This window comes from Pectinophora gossypiella, chromosome 29, assembly GCF_024362695.1.
Source record: "Pectinophora gossypiella chromosome 29, ilPecGoss1.1, whole genome shotgun sequence".
NCBI lineage: Eukaryota > Metazoa > Arthropoda > Insecta > Lepidoptera > Gelechiidae > Pectinophora > Pectinophora gossypiella.
Window position 1 is genome coordinate 5922149 of NC_065432.1, and position 27580 is coordinate 5949728.

The 27580-nt window shown below is 40.8% G+C and overlaps 1 protein-coding gene across 7 annotated transcripts in view; it reads left to right on the forward strand.

The window, feature by feature from the left end:
• The window catches only part of LOC126379507 (translational regulator orb2), an 85707-nt gene extending 59088 nt beyond the window's left edge, over positions 1-26619 (forward strand). For all 7 annotated transcript variants that reach the window (XM_050028289.1, XM_050028290.1, XM_050028293.1 and 4 more), the window contains 9 exons: positions 12839-12958; positions 13218-13346; positions 19866-19978; positions 20410-20511; positions 21703-21811; positions 22587-22672; positions 23149-23250; positions 23582-23686; positions 24231-26619. In XM_050028289.1, coding sequence (XP_049884246.1) covers positions 12839-12958; positions 13218-13346; positions 19866-19978; positions 20410-20511; positions 21703-21811; positions 22587-22672; positions 23149-23250; positions 23582-23686; positions 24231-24347 — 983 coding nt within the window. In that variant the 3' untranslated portion in view covers positions 24348-26619. The remainder of the gene's footprint in view (positions 1-12838; positions 12959-13217; positions 13347-19865; positions 19979-20409; positions 20512-21702; positions 21812-22586; positions 22673-23148; positions 23251-23581; positions 23687-24230) is intronic.
• The last annotated feature ends 961 nt before the right edge of the window (positions 26620-27580 follow it).

A 27580-nucleotide genomic window follows, 5' to 3' on the forward strand; every position in this document is an offset into this window, starting at 1 on the left:
AGTGATTTTTGTGATATGTCTCCACCGGGATTAGAATTGTGGACCTCCGTGAGCCCAACGCTCAACCACTGGACCTCGGAGGCCTTAAAATGTGATGTTGTTTTTTTATTTTTTTTTGCATTTTTTACACATGCATGTTTTAAGACAGTAGTTAAACAAAAACCTTACAAAAAAGGTTATTATAAAGTTAGTGATTATTTAGAAGATATGAATGCATGGGATTAACTGTCTGAGAACTGATATTAGGCAGCTAAATTACTCAATTGTATACCAATATTTTATGTTTATTTTTTTAAAGAAAGTCTAGGGCCCTGTGCCGAGGTTTTTCTTGCAGCTTCTTTTTCCCGCCTATACAGGTTGTGAGAAGCTGCAGTAGTTTTAGGCGGATGAGACGTTCGTTATGTAAAAATTGACGATTCAAAGTGTAGCTATGTTACCTACTGAATAAAGATATTTTTGAATTTGTTTAATGGACGGCCCCTTATAATGTGGACGTCGACACAATGTCACAGCGGCCCTTGCAGTTCAGTTGGACGTTTTTCTAGGTCATCGCGGGCAAAATCAATATCTATGCGTGTCAGCCGGCGAGGTCGCAACTTCTCTATTAACCGACTTTGTGAAGAATACTCTTCATTCTTTTTAATAAAAACCTAAGTACATAACATAACATAGCTTCACGACTGCATCCCCAAAGGGGTAGGCGGAGGATGGTAAATTGGAGTGAATATATATTTTTTTAATTTGGCTTTATTTAATTGCTTTGATGATTCCGTGTTTCGGAGGGCACTTAACCTGTTGGTCCCGGCTATTGGCCGTTAAAACACCTCCACCAACCCGCAGTGGAGCAGCGTGGTGGAGTATGCTCCACACCCCCTCCGGTTGATTGAGGGGAGGCCTGTGCCCAGCAGTAGGATATATAGTATATATAGATTTTATAGGCTTTAGGTATGTAATTTAATTGGGTCGTAAGTTAAGAAATGGACTGAAAATAAGGACGCAGCCGCGCTCTGCAGACTGGCTCAGAATAGCGAAAACTTTGCGGTGGTGGACACCAAGTTTAGTAACTGTAAGTTTTCATTACGATGTTACTAACACCCTGCATATCCATTGCGTTACAAACAAGATTCTTTTCATAAGAACTATTGTAGATTTGCCGCAATGCCATTAACTACTTGGCCGGACAAATGGTGAGCGCTGAGGGCCTGGTTGAAGATTTTAAGACAACCAGTCCGAGGGTCTATTTTGCCTCGTGTGCATAAATGTATTATGTATGTGTGATTGCATGTATGGTGCTGCCAACCTAGTAATCACTGTGTGGAGGTCGCAGCTAATGAAATACTTCCTCTGACAATAGTCACCTTCCTACCACATACACCATCTACCGTTTCACACACACTGAACACCAGCAGGCCTAGAATAAGGTAGAATACTGTACGTAGTACAGAAATCGGAAATCAGAATCAATTATTCAACGTAATTCATATCATAAACATCATAAACTGCCTATATACGTCCCACTGTTGGGCACAGGCCTCCCCTCAATCAACCGCAGGGGGTATGGAGCATACTCCACCACGCTGCTCCACTGCGGGTTGGTGGAGGTGTTTTTTACGGCTAATAGTCGGGACCAACGGCTTAACGTGCCCTCCGAAGCACGGAATCATCTTACTTTTTCGGACAATCAGGTGATTCAAGCCTGAAAAGTCCTTACCAAACAAAGGACTGTCTCACAAAGTGATTATCATGGATAAACTTGTTGAAGGTCAATGTAACATTTTTGAATTTACGTCATTTCGCAAGGTGTTATGGCTGAGGAGAAGAAATGACAAGAAACTGCAACAGCAACTACATATAGTATTATACGTTATTCTAGGCCAATAGGCTAGAGGAGCTCGGTGGCGCAGCGGTAAACGCGCTCGGTCTGCGATTGTTGAAGTTAAGCAACTTTCGCAAAGGCCGGTCATAGGATGGGTGACCACAAAAAAAAAGTTTTTATCTCGAGCTCCTCCGTGCTTCGGAAGGCACGTTAAGCCGTTGGTCCCGGCTGCATTAGCAGTCGTTAATAACCATCAATCCGCACTGGGCCCGCGTGATGGTTTAAGGACCGATCTCCCTATCCATCCATAGGGAAGGCCCGTGCCCCAGCAGTGAGGACGTTAATGGGCTGGTGATGATGATTCTGCTTACCCCACAAGGCATCGCTATAAATGTATGTATTGTAATTAAACGTGTGGTCTTGACATGTCGCGCGCTCTGCCAATGTCGTTTGGGCGTCTTGCGTAACGTTAAGATACGACGAGTAAATTTGTGACGTTTTTTCTCGTTACACAATCATTGCATTAATGTGTAGTACGTCAGTAACGTCAAATAACATACACTCACGACTATATCCCAATTGGGGTAGGCAGAGATCCTCAATTATAATCCTTATTTATATTATATTTAGATTTTTTCTTTTTTTTCTCCTTATTTTCATTCTAGTGTGTGTATTTGGTATTATTATTGGTTTTTTTAGTTGCTTTTTTTATTTAGTAGTCGTTTATTGTACTTTATCAGTATCCTATAGATTATCGGCCTTCACCAACACAGGTGCAGGCTGAAAACCAGCGTCGAGATATTTCATCTCGGCATATGCTGAGCTTGTTACCTTTTGTGATGGAAAACTGTATTTTATAATTGTGTTATGTAAACCTGTGTATCACAATAAACATTATTTTATTTTTATTTATTATTTTATTATTATATCCTTATTAAAAGCTTATATCTGGCTGAAAATCGGCGTCGTATTGCCCCTCATGTGGGTCGATACGACATTAGCCGAGCTAGTACCCTTTTTAGTTTTAAGTTTTACATTTCATATATGTTAAAATTTTAATATTCAGATGTTTATGTAACGTCTTAAACCTAAATAAAGATTCTATCTATCTATATTAAAACATTAATGATTACCTAAACGATAAAAATGTCTGGTATTAAATGTGTTCCTCTAGTTATTAAATAACTTGTAATGTACATTGATTTAAGTTTACGCGGTTATTATCATAATTGAAGCACATAATAACGGGTTCTTACCGCGTTTCCCCATAAGCGAGTCTCATATCCCCATTTAAACGCGGTAAGAACCCGTTATTATGTGCTTTAACTTGTAATGTATACCCTCATTGTTTTAAAAGATGTGTTGCTGTTGCAGTTTCTTGTCATTTCTTCCCCTCAGCCATAACACCTTGCGAAATGACGTAAATTCAAAAATGTTACATTGACCTTCAACAAGTTTATCCGTGATAATTACGTTGAATAAATGATTCTGATTTCCATCGGAAGCTTGAATTTTAATTAATAAAAGTTTAAATCGCACTGGAGGTCCCGGGTTCAAATCCCTGTGGGGTACTTAGTTCATCTTGCGATGGATGTACCTCTGACCACCCCAATTGGGATATAGTCGTGAGCTTGTGCTATGTTGATAAACAGTATATGATTGCCACACGCAATAATACGTTTGTTAAAGGGAATATTTAGTTTCATAGTCAAAATACCTACATCTGCGAAATTCATTAAGAATATCCGTTAAATATATTATTTTCGGAACGTGTTGATAGATGTACACAGATTTAGAAAGAGGTTTAGGTACCACATCTGCCAAAATGATCAGAAATTATTTTTAGGCTGCATATTCGTAATGCCTTTGCGTAGTAGAAAAAGTTGTGTTTATTTTTGTTCTGTGGTAACGTAAATAGTTTCGAAAAATTACCGCGAAATGTTTTCATATTTTTTATTTTTTAAATTATTATTATGATGTAGCAGGTGACTTGATCCTTATCTGTTCTTGGATGAAAGCAGATCATAACGGCAAAAACCACATGCAAATTGGCTTAGTGGCTCTCGGGATTATCCCGAACATACAACAGACTTCCTTTTTTATTATAACTATACTGTATATTTCCTGCCTCTGGTCGCCTGGAAGAAATTGCTGTAGAGTAATAAGGCCGCCTCGTAGTACTTTGTAGACCCGACAACGTGTATGCAAAATTTCCTGATGATCGGTTCAGTAGTTAAAGGCTGACAGTGAAACAAACTGTTGCAATTATTTTATTTTTTTTGTAATAATAGCAATAAATTAAGTGTTTTTATAATTTGTTTGATCAGCTATTTCTATTCAGTGTCGTAGTCGTATCATTGAGTTTTATTTTTACTTTATCATTACGAAAATATTATAAACTTGCGATACGAATAATAAGTATGAAAACTTTTTTCAACAAAATCATGGCATAAAAACTTTTTTCGATTTAAAAAAGTATTTATTCAACTTTTTACGCTGGCATTACAGCGCGGGTTTTTTGAAAAAGCAAACCCGATTTGTATTTGGAACTCGATCGTCGTTTTTTCGAAAAAAATTCATTCGTGTTGTCTGTCGTGGTGGTGGTCGTTTGTCCTGTCACAGGGGGGATAGTTTTAGAAATCGCGCAATAAGTTTGCAATAATTTAATCGTTAATAATATTATGTCGGTGCATACGATCCCTCTAGTTACACCTTTCATCCGAGGCCCGAGATTCCCCTATAGAAAGAGTGAGTACTTACGAACTTTTTAAATGTATTTTCATTTTCAAATGTTTAGTTTAAAATACTACGAAATTATTGAAATAACTGAATTCAACTCGCGTTTATCGAGTTGTATTTTCATTAATAATTTATTTGACGTAAGCAATGTCACTGTCAAATTTTAAGTCTTTTTTTTTCGATTTTGACAATTTGTTTTGTAGCCCTGTGCACCCCATTAGAATATGCTTGCGAGTTGTATGTACAGTATTACAGTATTACAGTAGTACAGTATTTAATTTACTTCCTTTAGAATATCAGTGTTTTCTTTAGTATGAAAACACTGTTTCTGTGAAAAAGTCACAATTTTATTTTTTACTTTCCTTCCACCGTCTGCAATTGGAATACCATTGTATTTAAGTTTATATGTACTTAATACAAACTGGATTTAAGAAAGGAAAGGAAAACATGAAACAGTAGGACTAGGGCCCTGTGCTGGGAGGTTTTCTGGCCACGTCTTTCCCTCAGCGATACAGATTCCGATGTGGTAGTAGTTTTACAGCTAGTTACATAATAATGTATTTAATGTTTGACGTTCAAAAAGCGCTATGTAAGCCAATTTTGAAGAATCATTTTTGAATTTTTGAATGACAACTTTGCTTTGAGTTTGATATCACGTGGTTTCCAGGTTTTGTGCCCGGTTAATGGCATTAGGCTCGCCCTCTATTACATGGGACTTGAACATAGCTGGCGAAGAGTGGGTATAACTACCTCAGCCTACCCCTTTGGGAACACAGGCGTGATGCTATGTTACGTTATGTTGTTATTTATTGGCCCCGATTCCTGCAGACACCGCCTAATTTTATTTTAGGTTATATCCGTCATTTTCGTATCCGTCGAAAAGGAAAGGGACGGATGATTCACAGCTCTTAATTTTAGGAAGAATGAGTAAATTAATGTGTCGGGTTATTGACTGACGTAAAATTTTTAGACGGTTGGTTTAGATTTGTGCTTAAAATTGACGTGTGTTCCATAAATTTTATGCTTGTCGATTACCCGTCCCTTTCCTTTTCGGCGGATAAGAAAAGGACAGATATAACTTAAAATAAAATTAGATGGTATTTACAGGAATTAGCACCAGTGTGAAACTATGAAGAAATTATTTTCATTTTTTTAACTCTTTCCTAGTGCACTGGGCCCGCGTGGTGGTTTAAGGCCCAATCTCCCTATCCATCCATAGGGAAGGCCCGTGCCCCAGCAGTGGGGACGTTAATGGGCTGGTGATGATGAACTCTTTCCTAAAAATAAGTAGGTTAGTTAACTATGTCGAAGATAAATTATAAAATGCTATACTGGAAATAGAACCCAGTCTAAGATGATCAAAAATCAAATCTCATTTTCCTTTTCGACTTATTTTCGTATTTTGTTTATGGATTAAGTAACAATGAGTACGACGTTTGACCACTTTTATTGATGACGTGACAGGACAGTATTGCCATGCAAACTCCAAGGAAAACTTTCGTTTTGGCGTTTCGTAAAAAGTAGGTATCTCATTTTGACTAGGCTCTGTTTTTAAATTGTACATAATACATAAACTGCCTATATACGTCCCACTGCTGGGCACAGGCCTCCCCTCAATCAACCGGAGGGGGTATGGAGCATACTCCACCACGCTGCTCCAATGCGGGTTGGTGGAGGTGTTTTTTTACGGCTAATAGCCGGGACCAACGGCTTAACGTGCCCTCCGAAGCACGGAATCATCTTAATTTTTCGGACAATTAGGTGATTCAAGCCTGAAAAGTCCTTACCAAACAAAGGACAGTCTCACAAAGTGATTTCGACAATGTCCCCATCGGGAATCGAACCCGGACCTCCAGATCGTGAGCCTAACGCTCTAACCACTAGACCACGGAGGCTGTTTTTTATTTATTTATTCAAAGTAATAATAAACATTTTACAATCAAAACGGTGTCCCATAAACCTATCGACAGATTTAGAATTTCATCTTGTCTTCTGATTATTTATCGCTCTGCCTAGCCCATTGAGGAACACTAGCGTGAATTTATGTAGACAGTGTGTTAAATCTTTTTATTTCGTTTTTGTCTTGACCATCATGATTTGTGCGTTCGTTAACCTCTGAATTGCATTATTAAACACCATTTGGATTATTTTTTCATAATTTAACAGCCTCCGTGGTCTAGTGGTTAGAGCGTTAGGCTCACGATCTGGAGGTCCGCGTTCGATTCCCGATTGGGACATTGTCGAAATCACTTTGTGAGACTGTCCTTTGTTTGGCAAGGACTTTTCAGGCTTGAATCACCTGATTGTCCGAAAAAGTAAGATGATTCCGTGCGTCGGAGGGCACGTTAAGCCGTTGGTCCCGGCTATTAGCCGTAAAAAACACCTGCAGCAACCCGCATTGGAGCAGCGTGGTGGAGTATGCTCCATACCCCCTCCGGTTGATTGAGGGGAGGCCTGTGCCCAGCAGTGGGACATATATAGGCAGTTTATGTAAGTGGATATTTGACTCGAATCCAGCATTCAAGCAAATCTCTCATTCATCTGTCTTCTAACAGTTTGACGTGAAACCGCTGCATTGTGGCCTGTAAATCTTGTTTAAATCGAAACCCTCTTTTGGTTCACGGGTGACCCCCGGCTGACCCATCAGTACAGTTTGGCTCACCCGTGTCCCCCATTGCTTGAATGATGGACGTTGAACGTGTTAAAACGCCCTTGTCACCATAAGGTTCATCATGTCCATCTTAGGACTAAAGCTCAACTGTTGTCTTGCGATTATGTCTCAGCCCACCCTATTTGGGATTACGGGCGTGAGTTTAAAATTTGCACTTTATATTTTATACTATATTCTATATGATGTTTAAAAGTGAACTGCGAACCGCGGGTCACAAGGTTCGATGCCCGGCGTTTACGAGTGGTTTTGATACTCTTGATGGGTCCTCTGACAGAAATTGCGGTGTCTAGTCGCAGTGGGTGGGTCCAGGTTCGAATCCGACTGGATTTTGTTAAGTTAAACTTGTTGAGTACTCTTAAGTCAGTGAGAGTGGTGTTTTTTTAGACGTGACTTATTGTAGATTACCGCAGATGGCATTAACTACTTGGCCGGACAAATGGGGAGCGCTGAAGGCTCTCAGGCGATGAGAGTGGAAGAAGTGAAAATGTACTTACATATTTATGGAACACGATGTTCGTGCCTCACCCAACAGGGTCCACATAATACCAGCGTCGTAGTTCACGCGGCGACTTGTGCTGAGTGAGGCCCTTTTATCTCAGGACGTCCACCACCACCTTATGATCATTTCGACACGACGTGGTCAATGCTCAATTCTCAATTATATGTTACATAGGCATAGGAACTAAAACATGGACCCTGTAGGGCACAGCAACGTTGAAGGGAAGAGAGGAATTAAAATTAAAACTTATCATCTAAAAATTCGTCTACAGTATAATAGGTCGTTTTAATTAGCATTGTTTTTAGATATTTTATAAATAAAAACCATTTAACCTACCACCACCACTATCCATCACCATTGTGTCTATTTAACCATTTTTATTGTTTTTTTGGTCCAGTGGTTTGAGCGCTGTCACGATCCGGAGGTCCCGGGATCAAATCCCTATGGGGGCACATTACGAAAATCACTTTGTGTTCCCTAGTTTGGTTATAGGACATTGTCCGAAAACAGGTGATCCGTGCTTCGGAAAGCATGTTAAGCCGTTGGTCCCGGTTACTACTTACTGATGTAAGTTAGTAGTTACATGAGCCATGTCAGGTTCGTTTGGCGGCTCAATAGTAACCCTGACGCCAGGGTTGATGGGGTTGTAATCCACCTCACAACCCACACGATAGAAGAAGAATGGACTTTCCACCAAACCGCCATTAAATTGCATAACATTGTTACATCTTAATGTCCATTGGAAACGTCCTCAGTAATTTATTGTCTAGTAGAAATACTATCAAAACGTTGGAGTCAATGACATTTAGGAAAAAATGCTGGTATTTGGCCACCAGCCAACCTGGACAAAATTAGAATGTTTGTCTACTAATGGCTATCAGTTCTTGAGTAAATACATCTTCATTTGCCAGGGCTGGTTGTCCTACGTAATACCTGATACATGTCTGCAAGCGATGCGTGTCTCTCTTTTCCTAGTTTTTTTTGTCTCACCTAACTATTTGTGAGGATCTATAATTGGCTTTGTGTTACTAGTTTAATGAATAGTCAGTAAGTGAATGCTTTTGTTGTTGAGGAGCTCGGTGGCGCAGCGGTAAACGCGCTCGGTCTGCGATTGTTGAAGTTAAACAACTTTCGCTAAGGCCGGTCATAGGATGGGTAACCACAAAAAAAAGTTTTCATCTCGAGCTCCTCCGTCCTTCGGAAGGCACGTTAAGCCGTTGGTCCCGGCTGTATTAGCAGTCGTTAATAACCATCAATCCGCACTGGGCCCGCGTGGTGGTTTAAGGCCCGATCTCCCTATACATCCATAGGGAAGGCCCGTGCTCCAGCAGTGGGGACGTTAACGGGCTGGTGATGATGACATACATAGATAAATACACGCCTATTTCCCACCGGGGTAAGCAGAGACTATGGAATTCCATTTGCTTCGATCCTGACACCCTTCTCTCTATGTATGTGGGATTTTGGGTTTGCTCAATTAAACAGTCAAGTACGGTTCAAACACTTATTTTTATTTTTAACCTCCGCGTAATTACACCACCATCGTTTTTGTCCGCCATCCGCTATCTAGCCTTCCCTTCTCACTCCTTCTATCACTCTCACTCATTCACACTCCTTCACTCAATCTATCATTTCTCTATGCATCCCTTCTATACTCTATACCTTCTGTACTACTCATGTTACTCGTCTACTTCTCACACAATCATCTCAACTCACCTGTCACTCACTCAGCCACACGCCTACACTCGGCTGTCCTGACATAAAGCTTGCCCTCAAGCTTTACAAATGGCTCTACACCAAAACATCAATGACTCTATTACAATGACTCTATTACAATGACTCTACTACATTGACTCTATGACAATGACTCTATGACAATGACTCTATTACATAAACAAAACATTCTCGTATAACAACTCATTCATACACTATCACACCTCCTAAAATTCTTGTTACAATTATAAATCTTAAAAAAATACAAAAACTCTATAAGCAAGTCAATAGGTATTAAACACTGTTACACAATACTAAGTCTTATCCACCCTAGATATTCTCAAAATATTTTAATGCAAAAAAGTTACATTCCACACTAAAACTCGTCTAAGAAACAAGACATACCTACACAACTTATGTTTAAACTGAAACACCTTCAAATATATTTTTTATAAAAGAACATCTAAAACAAAACTATTTCCTTCAATTTTATTTAAACAATACAGCTTGTGTACTTCGACAACAATCTAAACATCTAAATATCAAACAAAACTAGATAAAGTTCTCATATGTTGTAATAACAAACTAACTATAAAATTCAGTACAAGTAAGTCTTATCAGGGAAACTGTAAACACAATAAATGAATTTCTTAACCAACAGTCTTAATTATTTCAATAAACAGTCTTAATATTCATTATCTTACTTATGACATGTAAAAATTTACACCCTAACTTTTACATAACAACTCAAGCAAAAACAAAGCATGGTTACTGGGTCTGAACCTCAGTATAATTTTAAAGAAAATACTAATTAAAAGTGATGTGAAATAATGAAATAGTAAAAATAAACCTCTTCAAGCCTCTCTAGCCAATGCCATAAGGGTACACCTGCATGAAGTCTGCACTAGCATCGGACTTCTTCATCTTCTCAACGTCACAACAATCTCTCCATCTGACTTTAATAGACTTACAGGGTTCTAATAATTTTGGCATTAATTTCATACTGCTCCTAAACTGAGTCCTTTTAGCTGCTCTCTCTCTTTCCTGTGTACTTTCCTTTCTAATCCTATCATAATTCTTCTTATTTTCTTCTTTTCTTTTCAACTTCTTGACTTTTCTTTTCAATTCTTCTCTATTGTACATGTAATTTTGGTTTTCTTTTTCTCTTAATAACCATAAATCGCTGCTGCTTTTCCTCCTGAGTAGCACTAACGGGTTAGCATCATTGGAGGTACTGACTTTAACACCTTCTTCTCCAAGCCACTCCAGTCTTTCTAACTCAACCTCTTCTTGCTCCATGACTGTCAAACGTCTAAGTCGCCGGGGAACAGGTATTTCATCCTTCAAAACATTCTTCAACTCTGTAGGAGATACTCTCGTCTTCGTCGGGGTATAGGAAGTGTCCAAGGACTCAACTTTGTCTTGTATGAAATTGCTCTTCACTTCACAACCTAAAAAGTCAACCTCAGCAGGAAAATGTTTGATTTTTGTTGACCACGAATCGTCAAAAGAAGGCAAAAAGGTGACTTTGTTGTGATCCAGTAACATGACAGTTTTCTGCAATAATTGTTGACCAATAATCATATCGTACGGCATTACATGAATTGGCACAATATTAAACTTTACGTCCGTAAAATATTTACCGTCTATTGTCACAACAGTAACAAAACAATCACACGATCGCACGTCGCTTGCGCCGAATCCCGATAATATCACGTCACACTTCTCTGGTTTATCGATGTTTAACTTCTCATAACACGTCGCAGACATTAAGTTTGCTTCACTTCCCGTATCAATAAGCGCGCAGACCGTTTTTCCATTAACTTGTACAGATTTTAACGGCCGATTTCTTCCATTAACTTCTTCGTTTATCATCATAACTTGCGAATATGCACCGGTATGTGATCTGTCAAACTCAACTCCATTCTTCACGTCATTCTCGTTCATCTCAGTGTTGCCAGTATTCGTATCTAAATTCCTACCATTTTCTGACACTTTAATGCACCATTGTTTCGCCGACTGGACCGGTCTTCGTTCACTCACTTGCTTTGCCGACATGTCGCATTGCGACAGGGGTTTCGCCGAACCGCCAGATGTCGCTGTCGCTGCTATCACCATTGGATTTTTCGGGCAATGCAATGCAATATGGCCGAACAATCCGCACTGGAAACATCTTAATCCTTTTCCACGATGTGGGCACTGTGATGAAACATGATTTTCTTCGCCGCAATTATAACACTTCACACGTCTATTTTCCTGTCTTCGTCTTGCTGTATTATTATCCTGTTCTCTTGTCGCATTATGTCGTTGCTTCACACTTTTACACACATGTTCATAGATTTTAAGCTTCTCTTTCAGGTCTCCAAACGTCGATACGCCATACAACATAATCTTGTTGTTTTCATAGTCTTGTATACCGTCTACAATATACTGTATAGTAATGTAATCGGGTAATTTTCCTCTTCTGCCGAGCTCCTTCATAGCTAACATATACTCGTAGCATGTTTCGTTATTCGTCTTCTTCTTCGTACTTAGGATTTCGTGTAATTCTTTTTGGTTAATTGTATCAGAAAATTCCTTCATAATCGCGGTTTTCAAATCCTCAAACGTCTTGAAAACACGCTCCGACTTCAGCCATAGCTCCGCCGTCGAACACAATGATCGCCTCGCTATAATAAGCTTTTGTATAGGCGTCCAGTTGAAGATCTCGCCATTATCTTCAATTTCTTCCACCCATCGTGACACAGTATACATCTTGTCATTTCCCGAGAATTTAGGTATGATGCCGTCGTACATCATCGAGTAATTTGGTACAACCGGTACCGATTCTGGATCTGGTTGTCCACGTCGTCCGCCCTTCATATTTTCCGTCGTCATGATAATCGAAATTAATCGAGCCGTCTGATCGATAATTTCGCGTCTTCGTCGTCGTCTAACTAGCCACTCGGTGCCGTCTGCGCCTCGTGTCCGTCGTGAAAATTTTCGCCGTCTGCGAACGTCGTTGTCCCACCGTATCCTGTCCAATTAATGAGCACCCATCCCGGACGAGCCCCCAAAATGTGGGATTTTGGGTTTGCTCAATTAAACAGTCAAGTACGGTTCAAACACTTATTTTTATTTTTAACCTCCGCGTAATTACACCACCATCGTTTTTGTCCGCCATCCGCTATCTAGCCTTCCCTTCTCACTCCTTCTATCACTCTCACTCATTCACACTCCTTCACTCAATCTATCATTTCTCTATGCATCCCTTCTATACTCTATACCTTCTGTACTACTCATGTTACTCGTCTACTTCTCACACAATCATCTCAACTCACCTGTCACTCACTCAGCCACACGCCTACATGTATGTATTTTGTTCTAATCGAACTAACAAAACTTTTCTCGATTGTTCCAGCCAAGTCGCCTTTCTTCCCCGGCGTGGAGGAGGCGAGCGTGGCGGCGGGGGCGGCCGCCGGGTCTCCGGCCGTGGCGGGCGAGCAGCCGCCAGATGTGGTGTCGCGGCTCAGCGCTGCTGGTAAGATCCTCATTATTATCCTATCTGGTCAAATGATGTTTTTCTTGCCCATTGAGCGCTGGTCTACTGCGGTCCACTGTGGTCTACTCTGGTCTATTATGTATGTATCGCCATACGGCTGTATGTGTCTTTGTACAATACAAATATACTTTGTTGCACTAAAATAAAAGGAAATATTTACAAAAGACTCTTATTAAAACACCTTTCAAATTCCTTTCTCTTTGTAAATAAATTAAAAAGTAAATGTTTGTCTTCCCAGGGCTGTCTATGTGCGTGAGCGCGCTGGGTTCCCCGGCGCGGTCTTCGCCAGTCTCCGCGGGTTCGGAGCACGGCGAGCGGTTCAGCAGGAAGGTATTCGTCGGCGGCCTGCCCCCGGACATTGACGAAGGTGAGTGACGTTATTGGCAAATGCGGACCAGCACCTTCCAGTTCATAAAGACTAAGGGTGGTTTTAATAAACTAATCTCAGCTTTGAGATTGCCCTGAAGATCATGTCAATGTGACAGTTCTTATATAAAAACAGGGACTTGAGCATGATCTTGTGGGCAGTCTCAGCTGAGATTCGTTTATTAATACCAACCTTATAAACTAATCTCAGCTTTGAGATTGCCCTGAAGATCATGTCAATGTGTCAGTTCTTGGATAAAAACAGGGACTTGAGCATGATCTTGTGGGCAGTCTCAGCTGAGATTCGTTTATTAATACCAACCTTATAAACTAATCTCAGCTTTGAGATTGCCCTGAAGATCATGTCAATGTGACAGTTCTTATATAAAAACAGGGACTTGAGCATGATCTTGTGGGCAGTCTCAGCTGAGATTCGTTTATTAATACCAACCTTATAAACTAATCTCAGCTTTGAGATTGCCCTGAAGATCATGTCAATGTGACAGTTCTTGGATAAAAACAGGGACTTGAGCATGATCTTGAGGGCAGTATCACCATTAATCCTATTATGACATTTTCCTATATGTCTGGATCTCAGTTTACCTTAGTCCCAATATGACTGAAATCCTAAATGACTGATTTTCTCAATGCCGGAATTACAAAATGACTGGAGATCGAGGTACATTCAAGCAGACTCCCTAGCATTATCTCGTTTTTCACAGGGTCCGCTTACCTAACTTAAAGATTTGACAGGTCCGGTTTTTTACAGAAGCGACAGAAGAGAAGACTAGCCCAATACAGGTTAGGTCACACACCCCCGAAAATGCATTTCTCGGGAATGTGGGTTTCCTCGCGATGTTTTCGTTCACCGCTGAGCACGTGATAATCATTTATGATCCAAACATGAATTCGAAAACAAATTCGACAATCATTGGTCTGAAGGATTCTCTGCGACCTCAAAGTGAGAGGCAAGCGTTCTACCAACTAGGCCTCTTCCTCCTTCTTATCGAGTGGGTTGTGAGGTAGAATACCAACCTCGTCAACCCTGGTGTCAGGACTATAATTGAATTGATTGATCTCTCCGACCGATTTCGGCCATGGCGACCACTTCGACTAGCGGAAGCGGTCAGGTACGCAGGATATATTAAGGTGCGCAGACGTACGCGCAAAACGTAGGCGCACACACTCGTCTTACCCCTCCTTGCTTCAGTGGAACGGAAAACCGATACGACTGAAGGAGAGGTCAGATGATGTGTCTGGCCGACGATAACTATTTGCAGATATGCAAAAGGGCTTGGCTGACTTGGCGACTCAGTAAGGCAAGGTGGATCGCCTAGGGCGACGGTAGAGGGCAAATAGTCAGGACTATAATTGAGCCGCCAAAGGCCCCGACTACCAACTAGGCTACCACGGCTCTTGTCAAGCTACGCAAACCTAAATATTATTATGAAAGCTGACAATTGAATAGGTTTACGACAAGGCCATGCGACTAGTGCTGATCTGTGACGTCACGCGCCCCACTTGTTTGCAAATCACAATGCAACTTCCGACCGAGCCGGCGACACTATCGCTACAGACACCGACTCAGGAATATGTTTTGTTGATTTCTATACAACAAGAAATGATTATGATTGTTCAGTTTCTTTAAGTTTTTTCTCCTTACTAACATCCTCAAATAATGTTAGGAATTTCGGGAATAGGGTATTTCATGAATAGGGTATTCTACGAATGGGGCATTGTCTTCTTCTATCGTGTGGGTTTTGAGTACAGTTTTACAAAAAAGGTTATTATAAAGTTAGTGATTATTTAGAAGATATGAATGCATGGGATTAACTGTCTGAGAACTGATATTAGGCAGCTAAATTACTCAATTGTATACCAATATTTTATGTTTATTTTTTTAAAGAACGTCTAGGGCCCTGTGCCGAGGTTTTTCTTGCAGCTTCTTTTCCCCGGCTATACAGGTTGTGAGAAGCTGCAGTAGTTTTAGGTGGATGAGACGTTCGTTATGTAAAATTGACGATTCAAAGTGTAACTATGTTACCCACTGAATAAAGATATTTTTGAATTTGAATTTGTCATGAGCAATATAATGTACTTACCCACTTTAGGACTCTGTCGCACTAACATATTTGACATTTAGTGAGACTTACAGTTCAATTTGTCAAAAAAGTTAATGTGACATGGTACCAAAGTGTATACATATTAATGCTCGTGACCGTACTACCAACTTCATCAACCCTGGTGTCAGAGTTAATATTGAGCCGCCAAAGGCCCCTGACATGGCTCATGTAACGATTACTCACTTCCATCAGTAAATAGTAACCGGGACCAACGGCTTAACGTACCTTCCGTGGCACGGATCATCTTACTTTCGGACAATCTGGTGATCAGCCAGTAATGTCCTAACCAAACTAGGTACCACAGAGTAATTTTTGTGATATGTCCCCACCGGGAATCGAACCCGGGACCTCCGGCTCGTGAGCTCAACGCTCAACCACTGGACCACGGAGGTCGTTATTGTACTAATGGGGTATTCTACGAATAGGGCATTTTAGGAAAGAGCAAAATAATGCAGGTCCATTTGCGAATGAGTCCTTTGTGTACTAGGGATGAGCAAAGGATGTCATTCGAGGATAACTCGACCATGTCTTTGGTAAGGACATTGCGGGCTGAATCACTGGATTGTCTGAAAAAGTAAGATTATTCCGTGGTTCGGATAAGACTATTTTGTCCCGGGTTACTAGCTCAGACACCTCCACGAACCCGTAGTATGGGTCAATAAGACTTAACCATTTAAAACGGTTTAAAGCGACGGTTTTAAATGGTTGTCTTATTCAAATCCAAAAATATCTACTTATATTCAGTAGGTAACATAGTACTACCTAAAAATGTATATAAATGTGTTGAAATGTTGTACAACACATTTTACATACCTTCCTGATCCGTAGTACACCTAGCAAGTTCACCTGGGTAGACTACGGGCACTTGTACTGACCCATGGTACACCTCTTAGGTGTACTGAGGGTACAACTATAAATTTTATTATCCGTAGTACACCCGAGAGGTGGTCTATTGCTACTTTGAAAGTTCTATAACCCTTGGTACACCTCCAAAGCGTGCCATGGACACATCTATCATACATCTATTTAAAATTAGATATAAAACGGTAGCAACATAAATATGATCGTCGAAAATTATAACAAATTATTATAACATCTCCCGTTTTTCACGGGGTCCGCTTACCTAACTTAAAGATTTGACAGGTCCGGTTTTTTAACAAGATGATAAATCAATACAATGTCATGGCTAACATGAGTAATAAAATTATTATGTATAAAATAAAATTACATTGAAGTAATTACAATAAAATACAATAGTGCTAATTCCTGCAGACACCTCCTAATTTTATTTTAAGTTATACCTGTCATTTTTTTATCCGCCGAAAAGGAAAGGGACGGGTAATCGACAAGCGTATAATTTTATGGAACACACGTCATTTTTAGCACAAATCTAAAACAACCGTCCAAAAATTTTACATTGGCCAATAACCCGACAGAATTACGTTGACAGCACACGTCAAACGGTTTGCATACCAGCGAGATACCTTTTTGATTCGCCCGGGTTATTCATTGTCACGTCATTCTTCCTAAAATTAAGAGCTGTAATCCGTCCCTTTCCTTTTGGACGGATAAGAAAATGACAGGTATAACTTAAAGTAAAATTAGGAGGTGTCTGCAGGAATCGGGGCCATTGTCAATTTTCCATAAAATCGTCAACAGATATGTATAATTATGTGATGTGTATATGTTAGCTCTGCTGATCTTGATTTCTAGACGTTATCAATGCGCAGGCTCCAACTGGGGCGACGTGACGTCAGAGATTAGCACTTCTCATGGCCTTCTGCCATTCATCAATTGTTACGGTTGTTATTATATAACGCAATTGTTTGACTTGCTCTGGTTTTCTGTTTAAGATATCTCGAGTTGAGTAAAATGCTTCTATGAGTAGTGGTCGCGACCGTGGGACGGCTTCGTCGCAAAATATCCCTTACGCAAAATGTCCCCGGGCAGCAAAAGGTCCCGTTCTCAAAATTTCCCTTTCACATAATGTCCCTTTCGCATATTGTCTTTTTCGTAAAATGTTCCTTTCGCAAAACTTCCCTTTCACACAATGTCCCATTCGCAAAATGTCCCTTTTGCATAATGTCCCATTCGCAAAATGTCCCTTTTGCATAATGTCCCATTCGCAAAATGTCCCTTTTGCATAATGTCCCATTCGCAAAATGTCCCTTTTGCATAATGTCCCATTCGCAAAATGTCCCTTTTGCATAATGTCCCATTCGCAAAATGTCCCTTTTGCATAATGTCCCATTCGCAAAGTGTCCCTTCCGCATAATGTCTCTTTCGCAAAATGTTCCTTTCGCAAAACGTCCCTTTCACATAATGTCCCATTCGCAAATGACCCTTTCGCAAAATGATCTTTTCGCAAAACGTCAATGAAACGACGACGAACGATACGACACGATTGACGTGAATGATGTTTTTTTTGGTCATTGTTCACATAATGTCCCATTCGCAAAATGTCCCTTCGCATAATGTCTCTTTCGCAAAATGTCCCTACACAATAACGTTGCGTGTGGGTATGTCTGTATGTATTGAGTATAAATATAATGAGTATGTGTTCAGATTAGATGAAACACCGCATAAAAATACAAAAACACAGTGATTTTTGTGATATGTCCGGGATTCGAACCCGGGACCTCTGGATCGTGAGCCCAACACTGGACCACTGGACCACGGAGGACGTTATTAATTTATCTTAAGTGCAGTTTCCACTAACACAGTTGGCTCGACCATTATGGACTCCTGAAAAATATGGTTAAATTGTTTTGCAGAAGTCTAGCTTTAATGAATAGCCGGGTTTGTTGGTCTGCCCGTTGCTAAGGCAACTGGAATTGAGGCGAGTGGAAAACATGTTTGTGATGGGCCTCCTTAGATTATGTAGAGCCTATATAACATAACATTGTTATAAGCTCACGTTTATATTCCCAATTGGGGTAGTCAGAGGTACAATCAAAGAGCAAAAGTTCAGTCACTAAGCCCAGCGAATTTGTAAACAGTGGTGAAATTATAAACCATTAGTTGTCATAGTTATAAAATTTATTTTTGTAGGTGTTTGGTGTTTTACAGCCTCCGTGGTCTAGTAGCTAGAGCGCTAGGCTCACGATCTGGAGGTCCAGGTTCGATTCCCGATGGGGACATTGTCGAAATCACTTTGTGAGACTGTTCTTTGTTTGGTAAGGACTTTTCAGGCTTGACTCACCTGATTGTCCGAATAAGTAAGATGATTCCGTGCTTCGGAGGGCACGTTAAGCCGTTGGTACCGGCTATAAGCCGTAAAAACACCTCCAGCAACCCGCATTGGAGCAGCGTGGTGGAGCATGCTTCATACCCCCTCCGGTTGATTGATGGGAGGCCTGTGCCCAGCAGTCGGATGTATATAGGCTGTTTATGTTATGTAGGTGTTTGGTGTTTTAGACAGGAGTTCTAGTACGGCTATGTAACTACTACTGACTCTGGGCGCCATCCCAATCGCGTCAGACAGAGTACTGCGGGGCGGAAGGCTACAGGGAAACCACTGCCCTATTTTTCCCTAAAAAGTAAAATGAAGAATGCTACACCGACAAGGGCGTGGCTCTTCAATTAGTGATTTGAGGTGTTTACGACATGTAACCAGGAGGTCTTGGGTGCAAGAAACTGATTAGACTTATGTAGCTTATCGTACATCCACCGCACAATGAACTTTTACCAAACATTCTGGTACAAATTTGATAGGTCTTGCCCAACTGGGTCAAAACGTTTTTTCGATTCTGCTCCGCGCCACCCAAATCCCCTGGTAGTTGCGGCTTCCGAATACATCCCGCTTAGGGACAGTACTGAAAAGTATCGGCGTCCGAAGGACGCAATATACGATCCCGACGACCCGATTACTGAGTAGCCACTGAGGCAGCCAATCAGCTCGCGACACCAACTTATCGGCCCCGCCGTTGTGGTCGACGATTTCCATCAATCAGCGCTTATCGCTATCGACCCACTAGGATCGAATAATTCTTATTTTTCCTCTCAGACGACGCCCTAAGCCGAGGTTTGCGCCCAACTGGGCACCCTCAGGCCTGTGGTCTTAAACGTTGTACCGGGTGAGAGCCTTCAGCGCTCCCCATTTGTCCGGCCAAGTAGTTATTGTCATCCGCGGCAAGTCTACAATAAGTCACGTCAAAAAAAAAGCATGTACCAAGGACCTTACCAGGACTGAAGAATGTGACTAAAAGACGCTTATGAGGTGACGATATTCATGACACGTCTCTCTCTCTAAGAGCTGTGCTCTTGTCGGTGGAGTAATCGCCATTCCTCTCTTCTTCCCGCCAAAACCTTCACCTCCCGATACGACACGACCTGCACCTTCTCTTTTATTTGTTTCATGACACGTAGTTATTGAAAATTGTTTTCCTCGTTTCCAGATGAGATAACGTCGTCGTTTCGGCGGTTCGGGCCGCTGGTGGTGGACTGGCCGCACAAAGCCGAGAGCAAGAGTTACTTCCCTCCCAAGGGATACGCCTTCCTACTGTTCCAGGTAAGATGCTCCGTGCTTCGGAAGGCACGTTAAGCCGTTGGTCCCGGTTACTACTTACTGATGTAAGTATGTAGTCGTTACATGAGTCATGTCAGGGGCCTTTGGCGGTTCAATAGTAACCCTGACACCAGGGTTGATGAGGTTGGTAATTCATCTCACAACCCACACGATAGAAGAAGAATAAATGAATGAAAATGATGTATTTGTGTAGCACTCTTGTCCGTCACGGGGAAAACCTGGAAGAGAAGGATGCACCACCTGAAAAGAACACAGAAGAGTTGAGTACTCAGATTAATGAAGGCGAAGATCTTGATGAATCCATGGGAATTGATAATTCTGTATACTTAGTAGTAGTAGTGTACTTCTGTGCAATAAAGTATACTTATTTGATTTGATTTTTGATTTTAACTCCATATCATTGTCGATTCCAGGACGAGGGTTCAGTGGCAGCTCTGATGGAGGCGTGTATTACCGACGACGATAAACTGTACCTTTGCGTGTCGTCTCCAACGATCCGCGACAAGCCAGTGCAGGTAAACTATATCCTAGATGCAACGGTACACACAAGTTGGCGTCAGAACCCCTGGACTAACATCGATATTTTATGTTTGGAAACTATCAAAGTTTAATAAATTTTTGATACTATTTGGTACACATACATACATAAACTCACGCCCGTAATTCCTAATGGGGTGGGCAGAGCCACAAGTAATCAAAGACAACTTGCAGCCACTGTTGATACGAAGTCCAAAGATGAATATGATGCACCTTATGGTGATAAGGGATCAGCCTATCGCCCATAACATTAGTCCATCATGTTAGAGGACACAATCCCTCTGTCGGTTTTTTACCATTTACTACTACTATTTATTTTTACTATTTGGTACCTACGTTAAATTAACTAGTACCTCAACGAACAGTGAAAAAACATGTAAAGAAAGTGGCCAGACGTTCTGACGTCAGGTTGTCTGGACCACATTTTTTATTTTATCAGTAAATATTCAAGGTGTCTCAGGAAAAAGCCACTGTCTCATGGTATAAGAAGACCAGGTATGCTCAAAACTGACAGCGAGCATTTCAAGGTTAGCCCAGCTGACGTCATCCGACCCTGTGTTGCCATTTCGTAAAAAATAAATTACCCACGACCAATGTTTTTAATTTACTTTGCAAGGAAATTTTGTACTTTAAGGTAAAAGATTTACGTAGTTTTAATGATTTTTGTATACGTGACAAATAATAGCAATTAAATACATTAGTAAAAATTTACGTCCTTGAAATGTTGGAGATACCAATTTAATGGTAACACTTGCGTCAAGGGCTAGCAATGGCGGCTTGTCATAGGATTGAGCATACCTTACACACACGTACACACACGCACGCACACACACACAGACACACACACACACATTATACAAACATTCTTTAATTGCTTATTTGTAAAACGTAAGGGTAACAAAACTTTCTTACCTATTTACTACTGTTATAGAAGAGCGGGGTCTCCTGGTACAGGCATATTTTGCTTGTAACTAGTTTAAGAAAAACATGTAAGAAAAGAAAATAAATATTTTTGATTTTTTTTTTTTTGATACCTGGTCTTCTTATATCATGAATTATGTACCCCAGCAATGAGAAAATGGGTAGTTATCACGTTAAAAGTGAACAATGCCATCTATCGTGTGTTTGGGGAACGTCGATTGGAAAGTCCGTCATTGTTTGTTCGCCAGATTCGGCCGTGGCGGCTGGCGGACGCTGACTTCGTGCTCGACGCGAGCATGCCGCTAGACCCGCGCAAGACTGTGTTCGTGGGCGGAGTGCCGCGCCCGCTCAAGGCTGGTGAGTTACTTCTCTTCTATCGTGTGGGTTGTGAGGTGGATTACCAATCCCAACCCTGGTGTCAGGGTTACTATTGAGCCGGCAAAGGCCCCTGACATGGCTCGTGTGACGACTACTAACTTAACCAGTAAGTAGTAACCGGGACTAACGGCTTAATCAAATCAAATATCATTTATTTCAGACATGATATTACATTAATTACACACTTAAAAAAAAATCAAAATTAAAACCAAAATTTAAATTAAAATACAATAAAATTAAAATTTCATAATTACTAATTCACTACTACTAGTTTTATAATTGCTTAACGTGCCTTCCGAAGCATGGATCATCTTTCTTTCGGACACTCAGGTGATCAGCCTGTAATGTCCTATAACCAAACTAGGGATCACAAAGTGATTTTCGTGATGTGTCCCCTCCAAAATGCGCAAATGTGGGGTGCGAGGCTGCGTAGCTGTGAAATCGTCGCAAACCTCGCAACATATTCCCCGCAACACATCCTGGGCACACATTTCTCGCTTGTTTTGTATGTAGGATGACCTCGCTTCGCCCTTTTCCATCAGAGCTGAGCTGAACGAGACTAGGAAAATGTAGTGATTCTATTGATGGATTTTTTCACAGCACAGCTCTGGTGAAAAAGCAGCCATACGACAGAAAATCAACTCACGATCTGAATCATCCCACAAAGTTTTCGTTACGATGTCACTAACACCCTGTTTATTGGGTTACGGTGTTCGAAGAACTACCCTATAATGTTAACTCCACCATGTTCCAGTGGAGCTGGCGATGATAATGGACCGGCTGTATGGCGGCGTGTGCTACGCTGGCATCGACACCGACCCTGAGCTCAAGTACCCTAAGGTGAGTCCTTCAGTTCCAACACAGAGAAGACCCAACAGACGACCGTCTTCTGACTAGAACTACAGTTTATCAGAAAAAATCATCACCATTACTTTAAGAATAGCGATAACCCAACTTAAAAACATCGATTAATTAGGATATTCCTTCCGCTCCCCATTTGTCCGGCCAAGGAGTTAATGCCACCTGCGGAAAATTTACAATAAGTCACGCCAAAAAAAAACTCGTTACGGTTCATCATCATCCCCCTAGCATTATCCCGTTTCTCACGGGGTCCGCTTACCTAACCTGAAGATTTGACAGGTCCGGTTTTTTACAGAAGCGACTGCCTTGACCTTCCAACCCGCGGAAAACCAGCCCAATACGGGTTAATTCACAACCTCTGAAAATGCATTTCTCGGGAATGTGGGTTTCCTCACGATGTTTTCTTTCACCGCTGAGCACGTGATAATAATGAAAATGTGTGTATGGTGTTACAGGGCGCGGGCCGCGTGGCGTTCTCCAACCAGCAGTCGTACATCGCGGCCATCTCTGCGCGGTTCGTTCAGCTGCAGCACGGAGACATCGACAAGAGGGTCGAGGTGAGACACTCTATACAAAAATCTAATTGTTACCGTGTGCCGGTTGGTCCGCGTAGCGCGTCTGCGTGCGCAGAACGGTTCACCGGAAAAACAAACGTACATACATACATACATAAACTCACGCCTATTTCCCACCGGGGTAAGCAGAGACTATAGAATTCCATTTCCTTCGATCCTGACACACTTCTCTTGCTTCCTCCACATTCATCAATCGCTTCATACACGCACGCCGGTTCAGAGTAGATCGTACTAAACCTTTTCTAAGGACACCTCCAATTTGGAAAAACAAACGTATGACGATGTACTTTATAATCCTTATTGTATGGTTTAGGTGAAGCCATACGTGCTGGACGACCAGATGTGCGACGAGTGCGCTGGCGCACGCTGCGGCTCGAAGTTCGCGCCCTTCTTCTGCGCCAACGTCACCTGTCTACAGGTAACACACATGATGATGCACAATACCCACACTACACACTTAGGCGCAGGATTTTGAAATTAATGAAAGACCAAGTCAAATTACAACTAAAATTATATATTTAAATAGGCATAAGCCCGCCATTTTTATTTTCATTGTTGCCAATAAACAAAAATAATATAATATAACTTCAATGTGACCATTTTAAAAACCATATTTTCGATTATTTAATATTTTTCACTTGTGAATATTTTTTATTTTTGTTTTAAACGATGTGATCAGTCAATAAAATTATTAAACTGTCTTTGAATAAAGAAAGAAAATACGTTCATTCCTGAGAAATACGTTTTCGGAGGTATGTGACCTAACCTGTATTGGGTTTTCCTTTCGGGTTGGAAGGTCAGACAGGCAGTCGCTTTTGTAAAAAACCGGACCTGTCAAATCTTCAGGTTAGGTAAGCGGGCCCTATGAAAAACGGGAACTAGGGAGATGTTTTATCCACCGTCATTCCTTGATTCTTTTATCCACCATCACTGTATGAATAACCAGTGGTTCTCCTTTCCAGTATTACTGCGAACACTGTTGGGCGACGATCCACTCTCGCCCGGGGCGCGAGTTCCACAAACCGCTCGTCAAGGAGGGTGCTGACCGCCCGCGCGCCGTGCCCTTCCGCTGGTGTTAGTGGTATGACGGTCAACGGTCGCTGCTGGCAGTTGCTCGCAGTTGCTGGCAGTTGCTCGCAGTTGCTGGCAGTTGCTGGCAGTTGCTCGCAGTTGCTCGCAGTCGACGGTAACTGGCGGTAACCTACACTTTGTGACGCTACCAGTGGCTTGTCATTGATGAGTTTGTCTGCTATTAAATTGGCAATTTGGATTATAATGTAAGTAATTAACACTATTTTAGTATACTGCTAAATGTGTAAACTTCTGTCGTATGTAAAAAAGTTGGTATCTATCATCTCTTACATTTGGTAGAAATCAAGCTTTTCTACCAAATGTAATTGAAAAGGTCTCTAAAATGGCAACACAGACGTTAGTTTAGTAGTTTCGACTTTTGAAAAGTGAATAAGTATTAACTGGTAGCTTTATAAAATGTGAGTGTCGTAGATCAGTGAGGATTAATTACTTTAGAAAAAAACTCGAATTAAAATTTGTAGGGGACGAGAAGAAAATAAACAAAAATGGCTATTAATCCTTATTGATTTACCAAAAAATAAGGTAGAAATGGGTAGAAAATGGTAGTCCATTGGTTCCGTAGTGGTAGAGGGATTGTGACGAGCAATAACGGTAGGATTATTAGTAGGAAAATTGTACCTGAAAACTACCAAATCTACCATTTCTACCATACCGTCGCCACAACTAAGTAACGCCTATCTCGCGCCACAGGATCTAAGCACGAGTATTCTAACATGTTAACTCGGATCTTCCTCCACTCGACGCGGCCTCAGCTGAGCGTTTTGGTATTTTAAGTTGACATTGACTTGAGGACTTTACTCACTGGAGTCGAGCATATCCAGTGACGGCGCAAAACTTATGCAAAAATAGCTTTATTATATCTAACATTGAGGCAGAAGTAATGCATATAATCCGGGTGCTTTCACGGCCAGAGTGAACAGGCATCTTCTGGGCGAGCTCGCTCCATGTTAGGCCTCGTCAATGCCTTCGGGCAAGTCTAGGGCCTAGAGCAAACCCGTCAAAGGTAAAAAATAGAGAACAAATGAAAAAAAGTAGCCAGTGTCTTTAGTATTAAAATGTTTTTACAACGGGAACATTCCCTTTCTGGGAAAATTCCCGGGAACGGTACATCACTGAGCGTATCATACTGCCAACATTATAATTCGAAAATCATGCCTGTATTAAACATCACTGGAATTAACTCGAGACAAGGTTGAGCTGGCGTCTAAGAACACAGATTTTGAGCTGAGTGGTCGCTTCAAATTACGGCGGAGTCGAGGAAGGCTCGAGCTATTAGAATTCGAGTGTACGAGTTGGACTATAGTTGTAAGTTTGAAAAAGGTTTTTTATAGTTCAACTCTGCCCGGAACACACGTCGGAACGGTACAGATTATAGTGAAACCTAGCCTAAATAGAATTCTTACACAGTTGTTAGTCAGTGGGCAACCATAAGGCTAAAGACGCATGTTTATTTAGTGGTGTGCTCTATAACTGTACAATTCAATATGACGTGGGATCAAATATCACAACAGTCGCTTTACTGGTCTATGTAAGTATGTATTCGTTACATGAGCCATGTTTGGGTCTATGACTCAAATCAACACGTATGTCAAATAGCAAAAATTTTATGTCAAATAGCAATATTGCTGTTCAATATGGCCATTTTAGAGCCTCAGGCAGATTTTAGATCGTCAGTCGTGCGATTTGATTCCATACCGTACCATCATAAAGTATACAGTTAAAGAGAAACCACAAAATAATCATGCTATTTAGTGGCATGTCTAATTAGAGCACTGTTAAAGCAAATGGTTACTTTGTTAGGGCACTGACTGTACCAGCGGTAACTAAACGAGATTTGCTTTGTATTTAGCTTTGGAATTGAGGTTTTAGGACAGACACGACTATACGTACTCGACGTGGAAAGATCGAAACTTTAGAAAGCCTATTTAAAGTGTCTGGAAATCTCAACCGCAAGAGGTTCGATAAAGACGATAGAGATGGACGGTTCTCCCAATAGCTTGAGGATCCTTTCAAATAACTACACCTAGAATTTTATTTTCAAAGCTTTATATTAGTAAAATCTAGTAAGTAGTTACCGTTGGTTTTTAGTCATAGCATATTGGACTACAATTTTACCATTTTGCCCATCACAGCTACTAGTTTAATTCCTATTTAGACGAGGTTTTTGCAGTATGGCAACATCTGGTTGTGTGACATTTGACAGGTGTCAAATTGTCTTGTATCGCCTCAAACGGATATGACGCACCAGCCTCTTAGTCGAACGTTGCACATGGCAATCGTTTAGGAAAATTTAACAAAAAATGCAACATTATCCAATGTTTATTGATAAGCAAAAATATTACTAGGATTCAAGTACAACGTGTAACACGCTTAGGTTTCTTTTGCGCTCAACAGTGTTGCCAGGGCAAGAAAATCTTCCCGATTTGGTAGCTTTTTGTTGATCGTGGAAGAAATGGGCGTTTTTTTGAATTAAGCAAAGTGTATCCAAAACTTAGCTAGTTGTCAGTTCGTCTTGTAAGCTATCTTAACTTAAGAAGTAACAGTTTTTCGACAAAATTGCTAACTACCTATTGAGAGCTAATTCAGAGTTTTCTAGTGATATAGTATTTACTATTTTGAGTCCTAAATAGGTTCCTAAATTTTAATTAAAATGGTTTGACAGAGCCCTAAAATTTTATTAACTAATAATATTTTTTTAAGTAATATACCAACTGAATCGCTAGAAAAATCTGTAAGGCTTTAAACGGTTGCTTACTTGAGTACTTTTCACTTCTAATCTATTCTCTTATTATTTGTGAATAAATTAGCAGTTTATTTTGTCCTCGCTGTTACCCTTTATGAGCAGGTATTCTATGTATACATAAAGCGGGCATACGGAACATACTACACCATACTACATGTATCTATGGGGTGATTAGTCGCTACAGTTAGTCATTTGGGGTAGTCCCTACATCCCTCGTAAGATAAACTAAGTACCCTAACCTCACCTAGTGAGAGAATAGATTAGAAATTCCAAAAGAACTCAACAAAAAATGTCTAAAAACCTTTGCAATAGCAACTGTGGCGTTTTGTCCGAACTGCAGCTCACCTAGTAAGATAATTTTAAGAGCATAAGTGGATCTGACTCGACATACAACGTAATTGTACCTGTGTAGCTAGAATGAATTCCCTAAGATTTTCCTTCAAGTTTTTTAACGTTCTCATTATTGGATATTGTTGC